General features: G+C 42.3%; 1 protein-coding gene and 1 long non-coding RNA gene across 17 annotated transcripts in view; one reads left to right on the top strand and one right to left on the bottom strand.

Moving 5' to 3' along the window:
• Window positions 1-5,553, bottom strand: part of TAPT1 (transmembrane anterior posterior transformation 1) — a 49,812-nt gene extending 44,259 nt beyond the window's left edge. For 3 of the 16 annotated variants that reach the window (XM_080404970.1, XM_080404969.1, XM_080404976.1), the window contains exons 1-2: window positions 5,095-5,235; window positions 261-391 (exon numbers count right to left, since the gene is read on the bottom strand). In XM_080404970.1, the coding sequence (XP_080261096.1) occupies window positions 261-291 (31 nt within the window). In that variant the 5' untranslated portion in view covers window positions 292-391; window positions 5,095-5,235. Of the gene's footprint in view, window positions 1-260; window positions 392-497; window positions 2,449-2,472; window positions 3,567-3,594; window positions 4,088-4,113; window positions 5,008-5,094 lie in introns of those variants that run through there. The other 13 variants (XM_080404977.1, XM_080404971.1, XM_080404982.1 and 10 more) reach the window with 13 other exon arrangements.
• Window positions 5,554-6,011: 458 nt separating this feature from the next.
• Window positions 6,012-15,692, top strand: LOC308070894. Its single transcript, XR_013930918.1, has 2 exons — window positions 6,012-6,092; window positions 7,209-15,692. It is a non-coding gene; the product is annotated as an uncharacterized lncRNA (long non-coding RNA).
• The last annotated feature ends 10,292 nt before the right edge of the window (window positions 15,693-25,984 follow it).

Genomic DNA, 25,984 nt, shown 5'->3' on the forward strand with positions numbered 1-25,984 from the left:
TTGAATCAATTTATCATCATTTGGACTTGAAAGTTGGTCATGTCCATCTCTGCTAATAACAGGAGTTGCCAGCAGCAACAAGCAAGTGTAGGCAAAACCCCCTGAAACACAAATGTTGAAGTTACTAACACTGAAAATTAATCATTATGATGTTTAAATTTTTTTAGTAGCAAACCTGTTTGGAAATAAATATTTCTTTAAATAATTTAATGCCACAGATTTCATTTCTGAATTAAAACAAATCTTAAAGTATACTTCACCTTTTCCAGTTCTTTTGGTATCCGCATGCATGTGTATACTCTTTCTCTCCGCTCTGTGTATTTTGCTTCATTGTGTTCAAGGAAGTAACCTCTTGTTAGCTCAGCACTGATGAATCTCAGCAATGAAAGATCTACATTTGGGAACACACACAAGTGTAAGACACTTCAGGCATAACCTCCAAGAAGCAAGAAGAACGCTATGCTTTTACATTTTGCTATGTTTCCTTTACATCATACCTAACCCAGAAGATTTCTGCTGACTGCGATAAGAATGTCAAAGAACTTGGTGTGGAAGGAGCTGTATGAGAAGCAAGTCCGACACTCGTTCCCTTGTTGCCTCCCGACAAACAAAACAAGCTATTTTCCCAGCCACCATTTTCATCGGACATCCCATTTCTCCAAAACATTACTCAAAGTAGTTACACTGAGTGCAATACACTGAGTAGATCTAATCCTTAACATACTGACAGTCCTCCTAAATTTACTAAGCACTGTTTCAGACTTAAGCTATTTTCTCTCTCAGCAACACTAGCAACATGTCCTTTATGTTAAAGAACTTTCTGTAAGACCAAAATGATCACGGATACATGATCCCAAGTGATGTGGTGCACAAACAGTACAAGCATGCTTTAATGATGCTATTTAATGGTGATCAGACTGAAGTCTTTCAAGACTGACAAGCCATCACACACATACAGGTCTTCTGCATTTTAATGGCTATACTTAAGTAAGCCGAAGGCTGACTGACCTATGTTTAGTGAACTCATATGGCTTGCTGCAAAGCAGTCTTGCAAAAGGAGTTAAAATATGAAATTATAATGATGAAAATTCAGACTGTCACCACAAGGAGGCTGAGCTTAAACTTCAACGTTCACTGACAAGGTCTGACATTACCACCTCCTGGTAACACTTCAGAAGTGACAAAACGCTACAATAAAGTTCAAGATTTCTCGTTATTGTTGACATTTAAAAACACAAACTCTCAGTGTTCACACAACATCCAAAAGATGGAAATCACTTACATAGGTGAAAAGCTACAGAGCATTTATCATGACACAAGAACACGTTAAAAGTCAGATTTTAATCAAAGTCTTAGTGACTACTGGAGGTAGGGGTGGGCCTTGCATGGTACAACACTCCACATTTTTGCGCGGAGGAAAAGGCTGCAAAACACCCTTAGTAAAATTGCCTAGATAACAAGTGTCAAGAGGAATGCAAGTATAGATGCTGTGTCTGAAAAGTTCACCCAAAACTGTCTCAAGACAGTGGTTTCTCAATATTCATTACACTGAAGACTATAAAGACCACTAGCTGGAAGAGTAGCCAGAAAATTACAGACTTTTAAAGCGAATGAGGAATCAGCCCAAACAGAAGCATGAAAGAATCAGAAGAGAAAGGCTGTGCTTATAACCTACACTGCCTTGGGTGGGGGGCACATGTACTGAGTCTGATTAGAACTTGGGGGGATAACAAACGGGCATTTTGAAGTTTGTGGTGGTGTATTAACATTCTGTGTATATCTACTATTGCAATTTATCATGTTGCTGATACTGATCACAGCTATATAATTCACTGACTGCTGGTTAATTATGCATTGTTACTATGTCATTTAAGTGATCATTTGCTTTAAACTACATGAACTGAACAGTTTTTCCCTGTATGAGCTTGTTTGGATAGTGATTTTGATGATTTATACATTACTGATCCACTACTATTAAGTAGGCCAAAGCCACTGTAAGCCTTAAAGGTATTTATTTTAGAACAAACAAAGCCAACATGTAGTTTAATAAGTAGTAAAAAGCCTAATATTTACATGTAAAGTTTCAATCAAAGTTCATTCCAGTGAAATAAGGCCAAAGGTCATACCACAAAATTGTTGCTCAGATCTCTTGCAAACTTGTTTTCTGGAGTCTTCCTTTGTAACACTATGACTTGTACCATTTTTAGGTTTACCCAATTCTTTCTTGTTTAAAAAGTAAAAAGAGATAACCTTAAGTATGAAGACACCAATTAACTGCCCAGGTGCATTTTCTTACACCTCAGACAATCAACCTTCTCTAACTTAAAGATAACGCATCTCAAACAACTGAACTTTCCTGCGAAGTAAACAGATGTATATGGACAGCCACCACAAAGTGACTTACGGGTCCCTTCCAACTTGAGATATTCTATGTTTCTAACCAATAAGCTATTTGTTCTCACTCCTTCTTACCTCACAGAAACTGGTTTATGGGCCTGTTGTTGAAAAACCAATGATTTTAAGTTTCCTCCAGCTGGCTAGACTTTCACGCCCTAGATATTAAGAGATAATCACTCCTCGTAACTGAGGCTGATCAATACACAAGCTCCAGACTGTGACTGCAAAGCAGTCTCTCCAGTGACAGGGGATGCACTGAAGTACACAGTTGGTCAGCCACCTCCTTTCTGAGCACTTACTGCCACCCAGCATCTGCCCTAGGTCTGCACCAACTGTGAAACGCATCAGTGGCTGACCCTGTAGGAAAAATACAGTAAGGAAAACAGCATGAGACACCGAGGCAGGACAGAGTAATAAAGCATTTGAAAAACAGCTTAATTCTGCTATCAAAGCATCATTTTATTTTTAAAATGAGTAGACACACTAATTCCTACTTCAAATTTGTTCCCTACTTCAAATTTCCCTCTTTTTCCATCAGAAAGTTTTAGACTGAGGCCTAAATTTAAACTCTTCAGATAGCATACTCCTAATGCTCAAAGAATTCTCATTTATCTCTCCACCTCAGGACAGAAAAGTACAGGCATCTTCAAAACATAAAAGGCCACCAATTCCTTCAGGGTAATAACATAATGATTTACCAAAGTTATACTTCAATGCATAGCTACACAAAGGATAATCATTAACCAGAAACGGAAAGAAAATTTGTGCAAATACTAAATGTACTGCATCTCAATAAGTTTCTATTGTTATATAATCATAACTTTAATCCTAAAAGCAACAATTCCAGGCACTCACTTCACTCCCATCAAACCTAAATACACACTTCTTCCACAAACACTCAAATCAAGCACAGATTTTTTTGGTTTTAAGTACTTCCTTCTCCTCTAAACAACTTATCTGTGCTGCACTGGTCCTATTTTACCATCATGAAAAAACCCTACCTCTATTATTTAATATGTTGCTACCATTAGATGAGTTTGAATTTTTAGTTGCTCTATTGAGAGGCCTGTTCTTCTAATGTTTTCTTGTCCTGAAGGGTCAAAAAGTGCCAGTGGTTTTAAAGTATTTTTAAATTTAAAATAGATTGCTGGAATATAGTTAGGAATCACACCCACCCACCTATAACCATTTCCTTACTTTTTAAGGAGTTATTTGTTCAGATGTCTTTCAGGCACATCAGTATGTGTGTTGACCATTGCTTTTTCACCATAACACAATTCATATGTAATACTACAATCAAGCCAATTCCTTACAACCTATGGAAATTAAGTCAGTTCCATCCACACCACAGGACTGCAGTCAATGATGCTGCAGGTACTCTGACATCCCAGGTCAGAAACTGACACAGCACCTGCAAAACTTACAAGAAAAGGATTCAGTTGTTGGCAGTGTTTTTAACTTAAATCCTAACTTCTGTTTTTCTCTTTCTGTGTTCGATTAGACCTGTGGTATCACATTCAAACCAACATGAAGGCAGAAAGCCTGGAAATCTGAACACCACTGAACACTTTCCAGATTTTCGGCAAGCCCCTTAATTAAAAATTAGGTGCTAATAGTTATAAAAAACCTTACCAACACTTAAATCAACCATGCCACATCGAGTGACAACTTTTACAAAAAAGGCAGGGCTATTTTCAAAAACTGCTCTGTAGATACCTGAAACCACCAGGTCAAGCGTAAATGTAAATCCAGCTGCAGATCGATAGCGAAGGCCGTGACATTTTCCCTTATTTTTACCTATAAAATCCTTAGTACGCTACATTTAGTTTAAATGACTTCTAATACTCTGCGTGTAACTCCAAGGCTCTAAGAGAACCGCCGTTTTCAGCAGTAGGCGCGAAGACTCCTGTACTTATAGCTGTGTGTGTGTAACGGGAACCGCCAAGAGGACGAAGCACTCCCCGTACTTCAGCAACGGAGCGAGGCCGGCCCGCAGCCCCCGGCCCGGGGGGCTCAGGAAACGGGGCCCGGCTCTGACCCGCTCCGCTCCTACCAGAAACCGCTCGCCGCCGCCGCTCCTGGCGGGCGTGCAGCCCCGCCACCGGAGCTCCGACCGCAGCGCCCAGCACTTCCACGGATGGCGCCCACCTCCTTTAGAGACCTCCTGGCGACTACCCGTTACCACGCTGCGCGGCAGGGCACGGGGGCCTCGCTGCCCCCGCTCCCCTTCCTGAAGGTGCCGGTGCGGGAAGCGCGGACACAAGCCGTCACGCCGAGAGGCTCTACCGCACCGGCACGGCGAGCTCAGCGCCAGGCGGCAGGGCAGGCGGCGGGGAGGCAGCGCTGCCGGCGGAGAAGCCCCGGCCCGCCGCCCTCGGGGCGGCTGAGCGCCGCCGCTCCCCAGGCCCCCGAGGTCCCGGCGCACTTTCTGAAGTCGCTCGCCGAAGTTTGCCCGGGCGGGCGGCCGCGGCGCCCTCAGCCCCGCCTCAGGCACCCGCCCCGGCCCCTCGGGCGGGCCGGGCCGCGCCGTACGGAGCCAGCGCTGGCGGCGCGCCCCGGAGGCGCCTCCCGCCCCGAGCAACGCCGCCACGGCCACCCCGGTCTCCCGTGGGGGCCGCCCCGGCCCGGGGGCCCTCGCCGCCCTCCACGCGCCCCGGCCTGCGGGCGCAGATCCCCTGCCCCGCCGCCGCCGCTCACCCGAGAGGCTCCGCTTCTTCTTCCTGCCCCGGTCGCTCTCGTAGAAGCCCAGCGTCTCCGTTCGCTGCTGCGGAGACGGCTGCCCCGGGCCGGCACCAGGCGGCCGCGGCTCGCTGCTCCCCCAGAGAGTTTTGGGCTCCCCGCGGCCGCCGTCCTGCTGCTCCGGGGCGCCGCCGCGCCGTCCGTCCCCGCCGCTGCCGGGCGCGGCGGCAGAGGCAGCGGCGTCGGCCACGCCAGCCATGTTCGCCGCCAGCAGCAGCGCCGCCCGCCGCGCGCCCGCCGCCCCCGCGCCGCGCCCCTGCCCGTGACTCATCACCGCGCGACAGCAGCGCGCGCCGGCCGCCGCGCGAGTGCCCAGCGCGCGGGGCGGGGACGGGGGCGGGGGCGGCGCGGCGCCATCTTGCCGCGGCCCCGCCGGGCTTAACCGCTTGGGTGCCGGCGCCCCGGCGGGCAGGGCTCGCCGCGCTGAGCCCGGCCTCGGAGCGGGCTCTCGTTACGTATAGACACAGCCGGGCACAGGGGCGGGTGTTTGCGCTAGGGGAGGGATCTAGCGGCTCCGCTGCCGTTGTCGTAAGGAAAGTGTGTAATGGCTTCACCCGTCACACGGGCCGGGGGGCAGTAGCTTGAAGCAGTCGTGAGGAACGCGAGCAATCTACCCTGTGCCGCGCAAATAAAGACCTCAATCGAAAATGGCAAGCGGGAGGTGAATTATTAACTCTAAAGCCAACAGGGTTTCGGTGAACTGCCTGGCACGTGTTGCACTGGACCGGGCACTTGAGGTCACAGCCGGGCTCCCTGGCTCTGTGCCGCTGCTCTTGCCAGAGGCCCCTGGAAGGAGCCGGCCGGTGCCAAGGACGGTGCTGCGGTAGCCACCTGGCTGGCCCGGAGCTCACCTTGCCCCGCCAGGCACGGGCAGGCAGGTGCCAGCGCTCCAGGAGCCTGCAAAGGTCAAGGAGCCCCACCAGCCCGAGAGCCAGGGCCTGGAATCTTGCGGTTCAGTAAGTGCTGAGGCCGGGAATGCAGTTAGATACTGGCAGCGTGACACCGGTGGTGATAAGGCCCCTCAGAGGCCATGCTAACGAAAAATAATCGTTCCTGTCTCAAAGTGCTTGTAATTTATATGGGAGTAAACATGAATATAAGAAGCGGGGAACTCAAGGTAACAGCAAAGCGCTTGTTTGCAGGGCACACATGGGCACGAGGACAAAATACCAGGCCTGAATTTCAACTACAAGATCTCCTTCACATTCAGTTCTCATGGTCTCATGCATTCAGAGGCCACACTCAGTCAGCTTAATATTTAGCCACTCGTCCTGGGAAACCAGTGTGCTTAATTTTTTCTTTGGAAGGCCACAGTAGTCTTCCTCTATGACAGGGGTCCTCAAACTTTTTAATCAGGGGGCTGGTGCAGATGAAGGGGCAGGAGGTCATCTGCGGCTGCTTGGTTTCCCCCCCAACCCCTGGCTGGGTGGGGGTGGGGGTGTCGGGGGGGTCTGTAAATACCGGGGGCCGGATTGAGGACCCTGGGGGGCCCTATCCAGGCCGCGGGCCGTATAGTTTGAGGACCCCTGCTCTATAAGATAACTGTACATTTGTCTCAAAGAACATTTCAGGCTTTGTATAGACTCGAAGTACCCATTTCCACTACAATTAGTGGTTCTAAATGCCTAAAATCCAGCAGGATTAATCCAAGTCTTGGTATTTTCAGGTAGTGGAGCACGTTTTACAGGCACTCATAACATATAATGTATGTATCATACAAGGTGCTAATAGTGATAGGTACTATATATTATCAGCTTGGGCTTTCTTCTCCCATCTTTTCTCTGCTGGTGTAAAAAGCAGTTGGAAAAATAGGAAGCAGAACAAAGACCTCCAAGAAGAGCTGAGAAGTTCCCTCAGCTGGACTGCTGTTGCAGTCCACACAAAGTTGCACAACACCCTGAGAGATGGTCTGCTTCTCTCCTTCCAACTGTGTATAAAATCTGTATCCATCCATAAGACACACTGCGTAATATTTAAGGTCAACAAATTGTCGCAACCTTGTTACCAGTCTTACCCAGAAGGTGTTCGCTGCATCAAGCATCATCTAACAACCAGCTATATTCTTCTCTCAGGCCCACTTGAGAAGCTGTGTAATGAATTGCCAGTTGTGACAGCACATACATTTTCAGCATTCAGGAGTTGACCCAAGATAACCTGTCTTAGTTTACAAGATCTTCCAGTTTTCTACTTGAAGTAGTTCAGCTGAAGGCATGGTAACAGTATGTCTGCAATACGTTTCAGCTAAGAATTCACTCAATATTTTTGATGCTTCAAAAGCACGTTGAGCTGCTACCCTCAAGTTTCTACCCATAGAGTCTTTCTGTATGTTTCTTCTGTACCTTACACCCAGTTTGTAACCCATCATTGGCCAGAATGTTAATGTGTTCTTTTCCACATGCAAAGATGTGTGTATTGCAACTGTTACATGCGTTATTTTGGCACAGTGGCCACTTCCAGAAGGTCAACCCAACTGCGGCAAAATCCTGTCTCTAGGTATTTGAGTCCTTGAACTAGTCAGAGGGGGAAAGTTGTTTAGTAAAAAATGTTAGCAAGTGTTGATACAGGAAGTAGTGGTTCATGAAGATATCTGCTGCTGGGAGTTATCTGGGACCATCTGCTGTTTGGGCACGAGGGGCTGTATTTTGTTGCTTTTTGTAGCTTATCTGCTAGGAGACATGCTACGGAGTGACCCTGCAGCAGGTCAGAATCCACTTTGCAGTTTTATAACCATTCACCAGTCCTTTTGCTGGAGCGATTTTCATAGGACAAGACACAGCCCTGTCTAAGTTTCCACAGCTGGAGTTCCACTTTTTTCCCCAAGAGATAATTAGCAAGTGGGGGAGAAAGGGAGGATTCTTTCAAAATAACAACTGCCTCAAAGGAGAAAAAGCAGCGCCAAAACCAGCAAAAAAACATTAGGATAATCACCCAGTGAATACAGACTGGGAATTAAGAGTTACTTGAATTTTGTTAGAAATGTCACCACTGCTAATCTTTGAGGCTTTGCACAAGCTACTTCTTTTTTTGCCTCAAATTTTCCATACATATACTTGAGTAATGTTTATCTACCCATAATGTATCTTATACATAATCATCACAGAAGGTTTTTTTGCTAATTTGATATCAGGAAAGTTTATTCTGGCACTATCAAGTATCAAGTATTAATGCTTTTTATAGTGTGTCCAGCTCAGTTGTGCTTTAGACCCTGAGTAATAGTGAGGATGGTCTTTTTCTAAATAATGTTTTCACATGGTCTAAAACTCCTCCTTTTTTGTAATGGATTCCCTCCCCCCCCCCCCCCCCCCCCCCCCCCCAAGATCCAACAAAAAGTCATTAGGAAGACAACTCAGAAAATGGATAATCACTTTTTGTAGTGCTTTTTGATGGTGGAATATTGTCTTTTCAGACCTTGCCATCTATGTCATTTACCCCCACCAACTCAGATATCCCCTCTTAAAACACATGGTCTATCGCTGAGGTGTGCTAAAAGGAGGTCAAGCAAGATCTTCTTTTTAGAGAGCAATACAAATATGGAAAATATCTATCAACAAAATTATATGAGAATTAAATTATGAGCACAGTTTCCAAAATATGAAAGAAGTCTAGAGAGAAGTGTGGAAACTCAGTGTGCTGTACCAAGCAGAAGTACGTGAAACTGGCAAGTACATTAACTAGCAATACAGAAGAGGCAGGTGTTAAAATGGTGGTAATAATAATGCAGTACTCATAGCTGCATGAAACAATTATGAGTAACTGCAATACTCATAACTGTATGAAAACATCTGGTATCTGTCTTCCATTGTAAGCTTTTTGTCAATGAGGGTTGTCTTTAGAATTTGCAATATCATTCAAAAAAAGACTAGATACTGAAAATGTATGGTTTAATGGTTTAATTTCTAGAGTCTCCTGCAAGAATTATATTGTGTTACAGTCTTCAATGTGATTTTCAATCATCCTTTATTTTTGAAAACGTCATTACTGAGTATCCCTTCTGTGAGGAGGCAAGTCAACAAAACTCATGATGAATTCAAAATGCAATAATGCTGATTGTTTTTCACAATAAAATATTTTCAGGCTCTTTTGCCATATAAACAAGTTATTTTGTATTGGGTTTGTGACTTTTAGTTCATCAATCCACTTAGTGTGGGTGCATATTCATTCTTCTGCTAAAGGCAATGCATCTCTTAGCAACAACTGATACTAACAAACTTAGTTCTAAATCTTTCAGAATCACAGCTGTTACATATTTGCAAGGTACAAAAGTATTGGTTGGAAGTATAATCTAATTCTGTCTCAGTTCTGTTTGGTAGCTGAAGTTAAAAATATCTGTTTACGCCCACAGGAGAAAAATCATGCAAAGATTCTTTCCTCCATTTTATGTTCAACATCTAAGCAGCACATGAATTTTTGCATGGGATAATCTTCACATATGAAAAATAATCAGTATAAGGAATTGTTGTATAGACAGCAACATCCTACATGTTTCACTTTTTTTTTTCCTTCTTATTCAAATCTAAGATTTGCAGTGCTAGAGTTTACCTTTTGTTTTTGTTTTTGGTTTTTTTTTTCCCCTCTGAGTTGTAGGCTCACTAAAGATTGGGTTTACTCCTAGGTAAGCTAAGGGCATTACCCAACATCAGCATGTCCTTGAATAATGCAAGTACAAATCATGTTACGCAACAGTACAATACCTGAAAGTCAGGTTTGACTTCTCACTGGTACATTTCCATTATTTGTTTGCTTTGGATACTGTATTATATAGCACAGGAGCTGCTGCACAGTTAAAATCAATGGTGCTTTCCAGTGATAGCATGATTTTCCACCTCTGCAATCTTTGAAATTTTTGGAAGAAGTAATTCTTTTGAGATACTTTTATGTGGCATCTTATTCTAGGACCATAGTTCAAGGAGGACTGAAGGGCGGAGGTACAGAAAATTAGTTCAGATTACAGATGTTTAAAAACTTGCTCAAATTATCTTACAAATAAGTTTCATAATGTGCTTTGATTTTTCTTAAGACTTCTGGGGGTTTCCTAGTGTAATATTTTTATAGCTCTTTCTGTCAGATATCTTGAATGTTTTTATCAAAGCAATACTTTTCCTGTGATTGTCAATGACAGTTCTTCCTGCCCATGGTCTGATCTCCATTTTTCAGTGTCAAGATTTCATCAAGGTTTATATCTTGAGCGAAGTGCTACAACTCATGCTTAAACTGCTGCCTCTATTGGTGCACAGATACCTAAACCTCTGACACCTATTATGTAAGAAAAGCAGCAAATGGTCTTTTCAACATCAATGTAACTGAACTCACTGATATATGGGGCATTTCTCCATAAGGTTCACACATTTGAAGGTAAAGCAGCAGGGAGATTCCTAAATCTCTTCGATCCCAAGTTACTTTATCACAATCTTAATCCTGAAGTGCTGGAAGAAAGCTTTTGTAACCTCTCCTTTCCTCTTTTTTTTTTTCTCGTTACATATCTGTAGCTACACTACATAACATTTAAAGATTGCTTTATCTACAACAGGATGGTTTTAAGTGTTACAAAAGTGCAGCTGCCTTTGACTCCATCCACAGCTACTTCTCCAGCAGAGCTAAGCCAGACATGAGGTGTGAGGGGAATAGGTGTGAGGAAATCAGTGGAGAAAACGCAGATGGAAAAACTGTTATGAGAGCTCCAAAAGTCATGAACTGGGAAAAGGGGAGCACCTGGAAAAGAGGGGCTCAGCACCTAAGCATGAGTTTCCTGTACCTAATAATGAAATTCCAAGTGTCAGACAGAAAGTGATTTAGATGTCAGAAAATGTTACCTCTAAAAAATTATTTCCTAATGTGTAAGTTTCAACCTACTATTTCTTCATATTTTTCAGGTCCAGGGAGCAGAGATGAAATCCCAAATTTAGAGTGGCCTGGGTTTTGTGCCTGAATTTACAATATGAGTTTTCAGTGGTGCCAAACCCAAGTGGAGATGGAAATCTCTGTTATAAGAATCATTAGCAATCAGAGTTGCTGTAAAAAGTCCTATTGATTTCAGTAATTTGAAAATCTCATCTCAGCAAGAGCATTTATATTATGATAAAGTATGCAGATATATACATACATACAAGCTTTGTGCCTAAAATTAGGTTGTGAGATCTCAAGATAGGCTCTTAAGTCTCCCACTTCTGGAAAGTATCTCGACTCAGGAGGGAATTCAAATGTGTTAGACTTAAACATAAGGGTAAGCGCTTTTCTGATTTTAGGCAGTAAAATGTATTCTTCAAAAATGTTGAGCCTCCTGTAGGACCAACGGAATCAGTTAAGAGGTTCTGGGACCCCTAGTTTAGATTCCTGTTTCTGAAAATCATGGCTTATTTTGTAATTATAGTTGCACATGAAAAGCATAAACAATAGCATACATAGGGAAGGAAATGTATTGCTCATAAATGTGCAACTAATGGCTGTGAGACCAAGCCTTCAGTCATTGTAAATCCAAATAATGATATGACCTTCAGTGGACTCATGAGTTTTCATGAGTTTGGGACTGGTTTTGAATTATTTGAAGTTTGAAAGAAGAAATTTTTTATTGTTTAATTGTTATTTGCTATTTAAACAACGCTAGGACAGATACAAATCACCTAATCCACTGTGCACAATATAGTGAAGGTGAAAAACCGTATGCAGAACATATCATGAACATAGATGTTGGTTTTATATATATAAACACATGCAAATGTTTATTTACATATACATGACAGCAGAATACTGAAATCAAGATCAGCTTTAGGAGCTAAGTATTGTTTTAACGTCAGAAATGTTCTAAAAGCCGCCAGTCTCTTTCAGGCAAGGGTTCAGCGCAGGAATTGTCATCCCTTGAGTCTGGCTTTTGCTTTAGCTATTGTTTTTGTTATTAACTCTTACAATCCAATTGTCAAACGTTACAACAGCGTTTGGATCAAATTCAACTCTGATTTAATTCCTGTAACACCAATGTAGTCTGCATGATCTTTTGTATGTGAGTGTACAGATGTTGATTTTTGATGTATTCACAAACTGTCTGTCAATATATCAAACTGTGTCTATTGATAGCAAAGTTACAGCATCAAGGGAGTGATTTCTTACTTCATGCACCAAAGACCCACTACAGTAGCTTGATGAGGTAAGAATATATTGTCAACTGGAACTCAAAATTTCCCATCCTTTTTTTTTTTTTCTTTCTCAAGTTTTATATTTTGAAGCAGGCAATTTTAATTTGGCAGGCTCCATACAAATTCAATTACCATTTGGAACTCCGGGAGGATTGCTCTACCTTGATGAGTAACCAGATGCAGTGGAATGTGCTTGGGATTGCTATTACAGCCCTGGCAGATCATAAAGAAAGGCACTTAACACTGAAAATGCTTGATATTCCTGCAAAGTAACTCTACCTGCCCTACATTTGCATCAACTAGCAAAGCATTAACTAAACATGTTTTTACTTTCCATTTTCAAATTATTATTGTTGTGAGATCCTGTAATTTACAAGTTATTGTAAACACCAAAGCAACGTTAAGAATTGACAGAACTCACGGAGGGGCATCAAGAGTAAATGCTAAGATTCCATCTGTCAGCCACTGAGCTGATGTTTGGAATATCAGAACACTTGAGGAAACCCTCAACTGGTTAAAAAATCCAGAAATGTAATTGAAACAATATGAAATACCTTCCTTTTTGGAAAATCTTATGAAGGCATATTTTCAAAAACAGGCAGCTAACTAAGAAAAATTCCTGCAAATGATGTCTCAATGCTATTATGTTTAAGGCACTATCAGCATTTGTTAATGGGATTTAGTGTGGAGTCCTAGATTAACTTCTAACTCAGCCTTAAGAATATATGCTTCTTTACAATCTAATGGCTTGTTTTGGTCTGGAAAACTTGCACAGATATGCTCTGACGTTCATGTGTTTGTTTAGAGCACCTGCACACAGAAACGTGTGTTCACATAGCCAGGTACCCATACATTCTGTGGAGATGGTTCTAGGCGAAAAGAGCCCTAGACAAGCAATTACCCAACCAGCTTGCACAAAGATGACCCCAATGCACATGGATATTTTTGTGGGCATGAGTCAGCTGCTTGGTTATGATAACTTGAGCCAAAGTCTGACTCTGGAGTTATTTTAGTGACCAGGATGCACTATTTTAGTTCTGTATTATAAATCCATATAATGTAATTGCTGACAGAATCTTTATCACAGCATTGCTAGCAGATCAGTTATGATCATTGTGATCTGCTAGCAGATCATTTATTCATTCAACCCAGGAATAAATGCTTGATACATAAATTTTAATAATTGCAGCCCTGTCCAGTCAGGACAACCCCTTTCCAAATGACTGGAAGTTACATGACTCATTCCCTCCTTTGTATATTCCCACAGCTGGCACATTCAGTTCCCTCCCAGTACTCCTATATTTCACAATCCGTAACAGTTTTCTCCCCTTTCCTTAAGTGAGATTGTTTGAAATGAAATCAGAATTACCAATTAAAGTAAGAACAGTTGAATGCCTGAGTGTAGCCCCTTGGATGAATGCAGAACTATCATCTTAATTGCAAGCAGCCTGCCTTACGGCAGTATACAAAGCACACCTTGTTTAATAGAAGTATTTCACACTTCCAGTAAGATGATTAAATTTTATGTCCCGATGTGTCTGCAAAGCACAAGCATGCGTTTAAACTGGAGTCCATAATGTGGACAAGCACAACTAATAAAGCAACCCGTGAGAATTAACAGGAAAAAGGTAATAATGCAGAACTACTGTGTCGTCTGATTTACTCTTTCCTACTCACAGCATGTTACTGGCTTCTGAAGCTGTGAGTAAAGATTGCTCATGGTGCCAATTCACCCTTTTTTTTTCTACAGTGTGTCTCCATGGCAGATCCTGTTCTTGCCCCCTTAGCTGTGTTTGGCTGGTGTCCTCAGTAGCCAGATTTTTTAAACTTTGTCTGAACATTGTTGTTGAACTTCTAGGCCTCTAGCCCAAGCTGAATGAGCAGGTGTAATGCCTGGCTGAATCAGCCACACAATCAGCATGACAGTGTTCGGAAGGCGCAGCCAGGAGTTGGGTGTTTCACTCTGGAAAGTAAGTGCCCTGCGAGAGAGGAACCACCCTCCCCTGTATTTGCAACGACGGCTCAAACACTGTGATGCTAGAAGCTGACGGTTTTAGGAAGTTAAAGAACAGACTGATCCTCAGCCAGCTGTTCCAGTGCAACAAAGTCCGACTTCTGTGGGCTTTCAAGGAAGTAGTTGAGCAGGTAATTCAGCACTGAGAAACTGTCTTGCTGGGTTAGAGGCAGCTGGAGGTAACGAGCAGTTTTGCAAGGGAGCCACTTGCATTTAAAATTTTAGATCTGGGTTGAGGAGTGTCATTTTAGACATGCAGGCTTAAAAATTGTAACTTAAATTCAGGAGTGGCTTAACAACTGAATTTCTCTTGTGGGAAATGGATTTCCAGGTCGGGAACGACTGTAACACTTAGGCAGCTTTCCCATTTACTAAGTATAGCTATTAATTTTAATTTGCATAAAGAACATGGATATGTAAGTCCTCAATTACTTTAAAAGCAGTATTTCAACTGATACAGTGAAGTAATTAGTTGAATGAGGAAATGATATTACATAGTGGAAAGCTTGGTTTGCCAAGGATCAATTTGTTGACATTTGAATCCAACTAGAGATGAAATGCACAGAACAAAAAGTAGACTATTTTAGTAAAAAGCCATCTCATCAATTTGGAACATATGAAAAGTATGCCTGCTTCTCAGCCAGAGTGGCTAAGTAAGGAATTTATCCGTGGTAGAAGACTTAGAGATAACAATTTAAAACATGAAGTGAATAGAACAGTTTATTATTAAAGCATAGGGAATCAACATGTTTCTTTTGTTATTCCAGAAGCAGAATCATTATTTCTATACCATTTTTTTCCTATGCATAAAATGAGGATACTATTACATATGACACCTGTTCACAGAACTGTGATGCTTGAATTCAGCAACATCTGTTAATATCACTGCAATCCTCAAACAGGAAATACAACAGGAAGGAAAATACCATAACTTTGATCTACATCTGGATTTTCTTTGCTTGATTGTTGCAGTAGTTTATGTACTGTCATAAATTCATAGCATCTCTCCTACAAATAAAGCACAACAAGATTTTGATCCAAGAATTTTCCTGTCTAAACTGGAGATTGTCATAATAACAAATCAAGTGATAACGATGAAAAATGAGTGAGCCACAAGGAAATGAAGAACATAGCTGTGAGAGGTAACAAAACAGTTACTGTTATATCCATATTTTGTTAGTTCAAGTAACAAAGGGAAAAGACAAGGTGCATTTTGAAAGCAAGGAGGTTTTCTTTCTCAGTACAAGATGGATGTGAAGGCTGCTGATGTAACAGGTAAATGTAGGGTTATTTAAACTGTCCAAAGCACAACGATTTTCAGTTATTCTTGAAAACTATATTGGTTTTTAATCTTTTTATCAACACAAACTTGGATTTAAAATATATAGGCCCTCCCTACAAAAAAAAATAATAAATTACTGCTGTGTTTTTCCTAGCTACAATAAATTGACAAGAACCATTAATTCCTAGTCTAATTAAAGAGAGTGATGATATCTAAGTTCATTCATATCAGTGTTAGATAAACACTTAGAAAGAAGCTAGTAAGAATTCACTTTGTCCTGTAGAGATTGTGTAATCAAGCCTACCAGAAAAAACAATATTAAAAAAAGTCTGCTGAAAAGCATACACTATCTCCACAATGCAACTGAGTCAAAACAGGGATAAAGAAAATCTCTTTTAACAACATATAGCTATGCTACACCACAGCTTCAAATAGCAAATGAAGATTCAGTATTCAGAATTGCATTGGCGAAGGTTCAGTTCTGTGGTAAGAAACTTCATTTTTTTGGACACGAACCAATTTTTAACTGATAGGAGTCAGAAGAATCTGCCTATAGGAACACTTCTTATTCCAGCCCGGTATGCTTCAGGATATCTTGCTCTTTCCTCCTAAGAAATCAATTGGAGTTGAAGATAGGATGCTGGAGGCAGGATACTGCCTCATAGCATATAGAGGTCTCATCAGCTGTAGCCATGCTTTTCTGTTTATCCAAAACATGCAAAGATTTTATGAATTCCAGTCTGATAGGTCTTTTAAGGACCACATAACGAACAATTACTAGTAATTGAGAAGAATTCTTCACTTAAAAGCAAAAGAGTCCCCAAAAGGGCTGTGTGCTGCCTTTTCATGTTTGCACTCCTCTGAATTAGTGGAGGACTAGCTCTGGCATGCCTCAGCCCTCTGCTATATTTTGCCTTCACCCCCATTTGTGGCTTGGACAAAATTGGCACAAAAGGATTTCAAGCTGACAGAGATCATTCATGTCTCACTCATCAGCGGACACTTGCCTCTACCTCACGCTGCTGTTCTAACCTGGATCAAAGTGGAAGCCGTACCAGGGCATCTGGCTGCACCTGGGCTTCTGCTTCCATGCCGTCTCGGTGGCTTTCTTTGCATCAGCAGTCAGAAAGGGAAGATTGCTTCTGGGTCTCTCACCTGTTACAATTTGTAAGTTCTGAATTTATGTGGGTTTGAAGGAGAAAAAAAGTGCAGAGACCGATCACTTCTGTGATGAAGAAACTCCACTAAGTCTGAGTATACATTCTTTATATGGGTATTTTTGAAACATTAGTGATGCAGCCTATTGAATCTACGTACCTGTAATAATGATAGCAAGCTGGCAATCTATGTTGACATTAACCGATTAACATCTTTACCAATAATACAAAGCATTGTGAAATGTGGAAAAAATCAGCAATGAAATGCATTTTGTATTCTAGAGGCTTGCCCCAGCCAGGTTAACAAGGAATGGCTGTAAGGCAAAACCAAAAGGCTTCCCAGGATACTGGCTGCAGCTAGCCGCATCGACGGGCTGAGTGCCCACCGCTTGCAGAGGCCACTGTGAGATGTGTCAAAACATTCTTGGGTGAATATTTGGAGCAGGCGAAAATTATGCTTTAGGCGGTCTATTATCCCACCCATGGCTTAGCTCCTGCAAGTTCCAGGGGGACGATGAGCAGCCAGGACAAGTTATGGAAGACACTTAGACTAGGCCAGTGTGCTCCAGGGGCTGCACACACCTGTGGTAGCATATATACTTTTTAATTATGGCATTTCTTAGCTCTCTGTTGACCTCAGGGACCTTCAGATGAGGACTCTGTTCACTAGTCTGTCTTACTGATGCACCCAGGCATGTATTTATGAGTAATCCCTTGATTGTTAAAAAAGCATCTTTCACTTCACTGTAATTTCCAATGTGGACTTTTGTCAGATCTATATAGTTGCCAGGGAAGAGTTCTTGCCAGTAGTTGAATTATCACAGTCTGTGCTGTAATTCTGATGCAGATATAAATTGTTTGTGCTTGTCTGCTTATAAGTACAGTCTCTCTTTGAAAGATTCACAATGAAGAAAATCCAAAGATAAGCAGGTTTGTAAAAGAAAGGCCTGGAATTCTGTAAGAAAATGTAAAATAAAAATGTGAGTCTGCTTCTGTAAATTATTTAATAAATTTAGCACCCAAGATAAAATGGTTTTGGCACTGCTAAACTCAACAGTTATAGGATAGAGTCAAACTGAAATTCAGCTAATAGATGTGAGAGACCATGCAGAAATCTTTTATTGCATGCTGCCATCTTGTGACTGTACATGTGACCTGCTGTATGGAATAGCTGGGAAACTGAGCCCTATAGATTCGGCCGGTAGTGCTTGGTGAAGACATTTTATTGAATTGAATTGAATTTATTGAATTGAAGGACGCTTTCTGTTCTGACATAGTCTGTCCATGCTGAACCGACAGCAGGGAAAGAACAGGTAAAATACTTTGGCAATATTTTGGCTAATCCAGTCATCAGTGGGGAGTCCCAAGCTTGGCCATTGTGGATAGGATGATTATACAGTGAAGTCATCGTCCATGAACTTTTCTGAGAAGGAACTTTTCTGTAAGCATCCGTTAAATCAATTCCTGCCTATGGGTAAACAGGACCACCAGGCAGTGCTTCCTCGAAACTCGCGAGGGAAAATACCGCGTTAGATTTTCTGTCACTGTGGGAAAGCGACGTGAAATAACAGCCAGCCTGTGAGTACCCTCTCCTTTCTGTAACAGAAAGGACAGACATTTAGCTTGGGATGAAATTCAAGGTCGAATAAGAAGATGTTATAGAGCATTATATCCCACTGTTCCTGCAGCTTGGCTTTGAGGAGCCCATCGACGATGACTGAATGAGAGCCACTGAAGATGGCTCTTAGCTGCTAAACATGCAGCGAGGTAGGTAACACCAGGCACTGTGTCACTAGCATAAAGCATAGCTAGCCTGGAAAGCCTTTGGTTCTAGCGATGCTACTCGGGATGAAGTTTTGCCCATGAAGGCACCCCAGCTTTACAGTAATGGGTAGATGGTAAAGTAGATATTTACATTTAAAGCTTCCCATGCACCATACTGTAGAAACAAAACTTTCAGAGCTGGAGGACATATTGAATAACAATAAGTAAAAACGATCTGAGTGTGGAAGAACTAATGTGTTATGCAAATATCATTCAATAGATCACAGGGCATAAATTGTGCAGGAATTAATTTAGCCTAGAATTTAAAGAAAAGTTTCTAACATCAGTGAGGTTCTGAAATGGCCATCTAGGAGAGCAAAGGGAACCTGGCTAGTAATGGGATGGATCTTGTTAAAGTTGTTGAAATCTGGCTGGGCAGAATTCAGGATGTTGCCTGCAGGTCGGCCCGGTGGTTGCTGCAGTTACCGAGACACCAGCTTTTGAAAGCTCGGGTAAGAATTATAGTTATATGAACAAATGGAAAGTGCTGTATCTTAGCAAAATCATACAAGAAAAGTCCCAACAACTTAAGAGATTTAGGTGTAGCTTGAACTGGAAAAGGTGAGAGCCTGAAGGACATAGAAATACATGCACCGAGAGAAATCCAAAAGGAAACGGAAGAGAAATGGAAGACCAGAACAGAAACCAGAGACCTCTGTTTTACCCACGCTGAGTTGCATCTGGCAGATTCAGAGGTTAGTTCAAGGCCATTGGACCTAAGTATGGCTAAATTTCTCTGTAACACTGATGAAGCCTGGCAGGTTCACTCTTTCCCATGGAAGTGCACCTGTAGTGAGGAGGAAGAACTGCTGGTCGAAAGAATTTGTGGCGTGTAGCTCCAGTTTGGAAGTTTGCCTGGGGACGTGTGAGAAGTCCAGCTGAGACAACCCATTTTATTGAATTGCTTTAAGTGTTTTCTGATTTAATTTGTTGTTCACCTTCAGTTTTGTTCAAATAGTATGCAATCATGGTGAATTAAGAAATAACATTATTTAGAAACTAGGTGGAGCTGTTTGTTTAGCACATGCAGCAGGTCTGATATGTTGCGCTCCGTGTGCAGAATAAAGTGCGCCTTTTATGTGCACAGATGATGTATGTATGTATCACCCATATTTCATGATGCATACATTCGCTAAATTTCAGTGAATGCAATGATACATTTCATGATGGATCTGAGAGCTGATGTACTGTGCACATAGTGTACATTTGCAGAGTGGCAGTTCTTTTTATGTTAGAAGGTATTTTCAGACAGATTGAAGAAGGCAGTGGCAGCTAGTTACAGTGAGTGGCGGAGCTGGGGGCTGCACTGGAGATTGACTGGTGAGGAAAGTCTTAAAAGGAGCCAAATGTTACGACTACCAATATTTTGTGATTATTTGGTTGTAGAACAGGATTATGTAAGATCACTGTAGGAGAGATGTGGCATTTAGAAGATCTTTTGAATATTCCACTGGATGTAGCAAAGTAAAAATAAATACACTGCCATTTACAGGTGCTCAGGAAGAAAACAACAGTGTGGAGATTGAAGAGGGGAGTCAGAGATGGGAAATTAAGCTTTTGAACCTATTTGTACCATGATGTTCCGGCTTTCTCAGGGTTTGCTTTGGCAGATGTTGCCAGCATAACCTTATTCCTCTGAACAGTAGCGAGCTAGTGCTGGAATACGTGGCCTCTGTGCCATCTACACCTACATTCTTTGCTGAACCTACTTTGTGGTTAGAAGGCAAACCTCCCAAAAAGTGGTAAGAAAACTGGGTTGGGTGTCATTTAGTGAGGCCTCATGGCCCTAAAACCTTTCCTTCAGCCTGTATCGTTCCCCGTGGAGCTCTGCACACCTGCTTTGTTCTGCACCTTATACATACCTCAAGAGTCCAGTTGCGCTGAAGGGTGACGTGCAAGTTGCAGCCGTCTCCAGAATCCCAGCTTCTCTACATCTGCCCCTGGAGCTCCCTGCATCTTTGACTAAACAAGGCTGTGCTATTCTGAATGGCTGTGCTACACCTTGGAAGAACTGGAAAGCTTCTGCCTCTGTTCTTTCCGTAACGGCTTGAACTTACAGTAAAAAAGCTGGCCTGTGTTTGACTTAGTGCAACTGCTGGCTTTAGAAAAATAAATAAATTCACGTAGGACTGATTTTTGGCTTGTGAGAGTTTGTGATGAATTCAGCCACCAAACCAGGGCACCCTTAGCAAAGTAATATATATTCGTTTTGTCAGCCATGAGGTTGCAAATAAATTGAGGGGTTTCTAATGCGCTGCATTGTTCAACATGGAGTGGTTAAGTTTATTAATTACATATTATATGATTTTATATTTATTAAGGCCACAGACATTGATGATATTGCTTAATAGCTGGTTAAATACTCATAGTTAAGGTTGACAACATTCTGGTAAAAGACCTGATTTGTCTGGGTCATACAGTGTTCTCTGTCCCACTGTTTCCATCCCCTTGACTTTGCAAAACAAATGTCATTTGTTAAAATAATCTTTTCTTTCAAGTTTTCTGAAAGTTTGCAATGCCTGCAATACTGACCAGCGGGTCATTTAACAGAGGAGGCTGCCCTGCTTTTTATACCTCTCCCAAGTTAAGACCTTGGCAAGAGCTTCCATTTCTGCTTGTGTTTGCCCTTCCATAAAGCTTACTTCCATAACCTCAAGTTTTCCTAATGTCTTCTGCTACTGCACACTCCAGCTCCGTCCACCGTAGCGCAGACCTTTCACCCACTTCTTGTAAATATGGCCAGTCTATATATTTCTTCCCCTTTCTAAAGTAAACTTTTAATGTCAGTTATCACTTTCCTTTCTCTGCTGCCTTAATGCCGATTCATTTGTGTTCTCTTTGCTATATCAGTTTGCAAGAGGCAATTAATGTTATTTTTTTCTACTCCATACAATCCATCACACACTATCTCTTCTGCCCAGATTCAGGGAGGTCAGCAAATAAATACTTTTTGTGAGATTTCCATCTTCTGCTCCACTTTCATTAAAACAAAAGAGGTAGTGCCCTCAACATTAGGGTTAAGAAGAAGAATATGTGAATATGAATGAAGTCCAAGGACTTTTCCGTGATGAAAGAATGATCAACTAAGTGTGCTCATATAGCAAGCATGCTGATACAGTAATACTATAAGAACATTTTTTCATCTACCCAAATCTGTGTTCTTCCTCAGTTTAGATTATGTTGCCTGAATACAGCATAGGTAGATCACACGTAATACATCAATGTTTCCAAAAATCATTTCCAGGAGGTGTTAGCTATCCTGCGATTTGTGTAAGAAGAGAGACAACAGTGTCACAAAGTTTTGCATCACCCACTGTAAGTAATCTTTTCTTGGGGCCACTGGTAAGAGGGACTTTCTTTTGCCAGGATTATATGAAGAAACCAGAGCAGACGAGGAGCTTTTGGGTTTAACTCATAATGCCCAGATGGAGAGCAGCTTTCCAGGATAAAGTGGAAATGAAGGGAAATGCCAGTGGGTTGCCAGCATGGAACCTATCAGCAGGTCTATCTAAACAGAAGTAGAAGTCTAGCTGGAGTGGCAGTGCTCCAGGGAGAGGTGGGGAAGAGAGCCTGAGCGTGTCTTCTCTGAGAAGGTGGCAAAGGCGAGCCATCCATCACTGCTAAGTGTCTGAAATGCAATTTATAGAAAACTTAATTTTTCAGTTAGAGAAAAAAATGCTGAAAAGAACGAACCGATTCTGTATCAAAGATACAGGCAGGTGGAAAATCAAGCACTGTGCATGCCGTTTAAAGGGAAATATATCTTGTCAAAATAAGCTGCAATGAGGCTAATTCATCACTATGCCAAGGTACCTACTGTACTCGGAGAGGAAGGAAAGTTACCAGGAGGGTTTTGGACCAGTCAACTGCTTGGTAAATTCTCTAAGCCTTCAAGGACTGTACATGTGCTGTAATTTTAGATGATGTTGGAACATCGGCTAAAGATGGGGAAATACATGGTTGCGTACAACAGCATGTTACATCCTGGGAATAGGTATAAATTGTCTCTATCACTATTATAGCCTGGACCGATGAAAGATGTTGAGTTTAAATACAGTTAGCTGGAGTGCTTAACATAACGTTCAGTAAATTCAGGTAAATCCAGACTTACCATGTGTCTAGCTTTATTACACAACCCAAATTAAGGAAGGACCATCTAGCTTCAGAGTTTCACTATGCCCAGTGATCAAAAATAATGATTTCTGATACAACACTGTGGCTAAGCATGAGTATCAAACTTGGGTAACCCTGTTTCGTTAGTTCTTCTCAGGTAGAAGAGGAGGATTTGCTCTCATTTTCTCACCTAGTTGACACACAAAGACCTCACCTCAAATCCTGTTGTATTCCTCTGAAGGGTCATAAATCTGCATGCAAGATTAAAAATCCTTCAAGTGAACTAGGAAGAGATGCTTTCAAATAAAAATAGATATAACCTAAGTGTTTTGAAAATACAGCCAGTACCAGTTGCTTTATCTGGCCCTGGAGCAGCAGTAGGTTACTGTGAGATACTCTGCTACGTCAGGCTTCAGGGAGCAGCAAGGCTTTGGGCTCCAGAGCTGCAGGTACCAGCCAGGCAGTAGGGTAGGGGCTGCGCCAGCATGAGCTCAGGCCCATCCCCCCAGAGCTTAAATGCAGATGATGGACCATGGGCAGAGGATAGACAGGGGATATTCCAGGTGAGGCTCGTTACAACTCTGGCCTGAGGCAGGGGCCTGCAGCTGTGCCCCATCCGCGCTGACCTGGACCACAGGATCTGAACCCCTTGCATGAACTGCTGGTGCACGCAGGCTCTGATGCTAGACATATTAGAGGTTAAATCAGTGTGATCAAGAGATACTTCACTACCAGTGGAAAAGTATTTTGAGAAGTTTAGGAGGCTTGAACAACATGGTTTCATTAATCTTGATGAGTAAATGAGTTTCTTTTAATAACCATGGTGATCAAGGACTGCCTACTGATGCCCCAGCTCTTTCACTGAGGTAACTCACTGCAGAGGTAGCAACTGATGTAGGTACACAGTTAGGAAAGAGCGAGCCATATGGTGAAGAGCATTGCAGAAGTAAGCATCAAAAGTAAAAAAATCACAAGCTAAGGACTTTGAATTCACCAAAACTGCAGCAGGAAGCAGCCTCCTGCAAGAACCTGCCGTTCCCCGACAGTTAAGGATGGCCAAGCTCCCAGTCCAGAGCATTGCTGGCTCACAGAGTAATTTTGGGGATAATTACAGCATTGCTTGCCTGGATATTATGCTTCTGCCTTGACAGAAGGCTGTTCCTCATCTTTCTAAGCCAGAAAGGTCACATCTGCACTCCTGATTAGGGCTAATATGTTGAAGGTGACTCTCACAACCCACTTTTCTGCAATACTTTATATCTAACTGGATATACTAAACATGGGCAGAATTCATCACTGCACAGCTACATTTGAAACCTCTGTATTATCTACTATTGTATCTAATGTGAGCATTTCAAATAGGATAAGACTAATTTGTTTCCCTTCTCCCAATTCAAGCCCTATCACACCGTAATGTTCTGCAGTCTTAATATCGAAGCAGTTCATTCAGTACCACCTTACTCACTTTTCTTATTTTGTCTGGATTTGCAGTCTTGAACGTTTTCTCACGTCACTTCAAGAATTTCCTTTTGTGCATACACAGGCAAAACAGCTGACTGTCAAACACACATCTGTACGGCGTAGGCACAACACTTGGGGTGAGTTTGATGCTTTACTAGAGAACTACAGCGAAGCCACTTTGGTTACAGGCTGCAGGACTGTCCAATCTCTCTCCCAGCCTCCATACTCTAAACATTGCTCCTGGTAACAGAAGAACTGAAGGATCTGAGATCAGGATTCCTTTAAAGAGAATTTATTGAAACCTCAGAAGGTCTATGTACAGGAAGAAACTTCCAAAGCTAAGATTAAAGTTGGCACTTTTAATAAACAGTGAGATGCTTGAATAAATTGGTGGTCCCACAGGGGCTGAGCATCTGCCACTAACTTCCATAAAAGCAGAAACCAGGCAGCACGTGTGAAAACTAAGCTCTCTGTGTAGGTACCTGAGCATAGCATATCCCGACTGTGCCCCACGGTTCTTGTCCCTTTTGACTGACCTCCGTTTGGCTAACCCACTTTCAAGTCACTCGGTTACGGTACAGCTGCTCAGCACAGCACCTAGGCTCGGGGAGGGACATGCGCACAGCTGTGCCCGTTGGAAATGCTCTCTCTCCCCCAGCTGTGTGCTACTCGCTTATGCTAGAGATTACTGTCCTCAGGAGGAATTTTGTCAGCATTTGCTAATCTGCTTCAGACAACCGCAGTTGGGTTAATTGAAACAGCTGATGAAACTGGTTCGCACTAGCAGGGCTAAGTTTGCCTGCAGAGTTTTAGCAAATCCACCCAAGATCCCTTCCAGGAGCAGAGCCCTGGGGACAGCTTCCAGCTGCTGGGAGTAGAGTGGGGGTAGAACAGGCACTTGGGATCTTGAGGAGGATGTCTGCCCATGGCCTGACATGGAATTATCCGAGACACTGGGAAAAATGAGCCACAAGAGCAGCATCAAATAAGGGTAGAGTCCAAATTCAGGGTTTGTCTCTGATTTCTTTGCTGTGGATGGAGATTTCAGCAGAATACTGCGGATGACCACGTGTCCTTCAGCATCACAAGGAGACTAGTCCCTTATGAAAGAGTCTTTAATGCCCCAAAGATTATCAACTGGTGCCTGAGTGTCCAGCTTTGTAACCCAAGTACCTTCTTCTGCTTTATGATTTCAGAAGACAAAAGGAAACGAGAGCAAGCAAATAAAATGTAATCTCTCTTCAGTAAAAAAATCATCTGTATTAAAGCTCACAAATACATCTGTTAGCTTTCGGGCACTGAAGCAGCAACAATGTCTGCCTCTTATCCTTTCCTCTCAGAGGAAAACGAAAAGCTGAGAAACAACTGTTCCTTTTACCTCTCCCCAGCATCTAATAGTTTCATCTCCTTAGTCAAGTATATAACTCAGTCCTTGCATCCATATTTTCACAGTTGTGGTAATCCAGCATTCTCCGGGCTGCCTCCTGCTTTTTTCCAAGATATATTATTACCTCCTGTATATTACGCTCTCTTCCTTCCCACCATATTTCTGGCACATTGCATGCCCCATGTGCTGGATGGGAACATTATCTGATTCCATGGTTGTAAATAACTCTGTTAATATTTTTAGATTATTACCAGATTTAGTATAATGCTACTTCTACAGCTATCTTTCAAGTGTGTGAACACAGACTGGCCTCCTCTGGGCTGTTTTTGACTGCTACAGTGCTTTGTCCTCCACATTGTAAGCAGGATCCTGTGGCCAGCATCTGAAGATTTAACCCTTCAAAGACAGGAAAATGTCATCTCCGAAACAATAAAAATCAGTAAGCTTCACTGGGAATCCCCCTAACCACTCATTCACACACCT

The sequence above is a fragment of the Falco punctatus genome (assembly GCF_963210335.1).
Source record: "Falco punctatus genome assembly, chromosome: 1".
NCBI lineage: Eukaryota > Metazoa > Chordata > Aves > Falconiformes > Falconidae > Falco > Falco punctatus.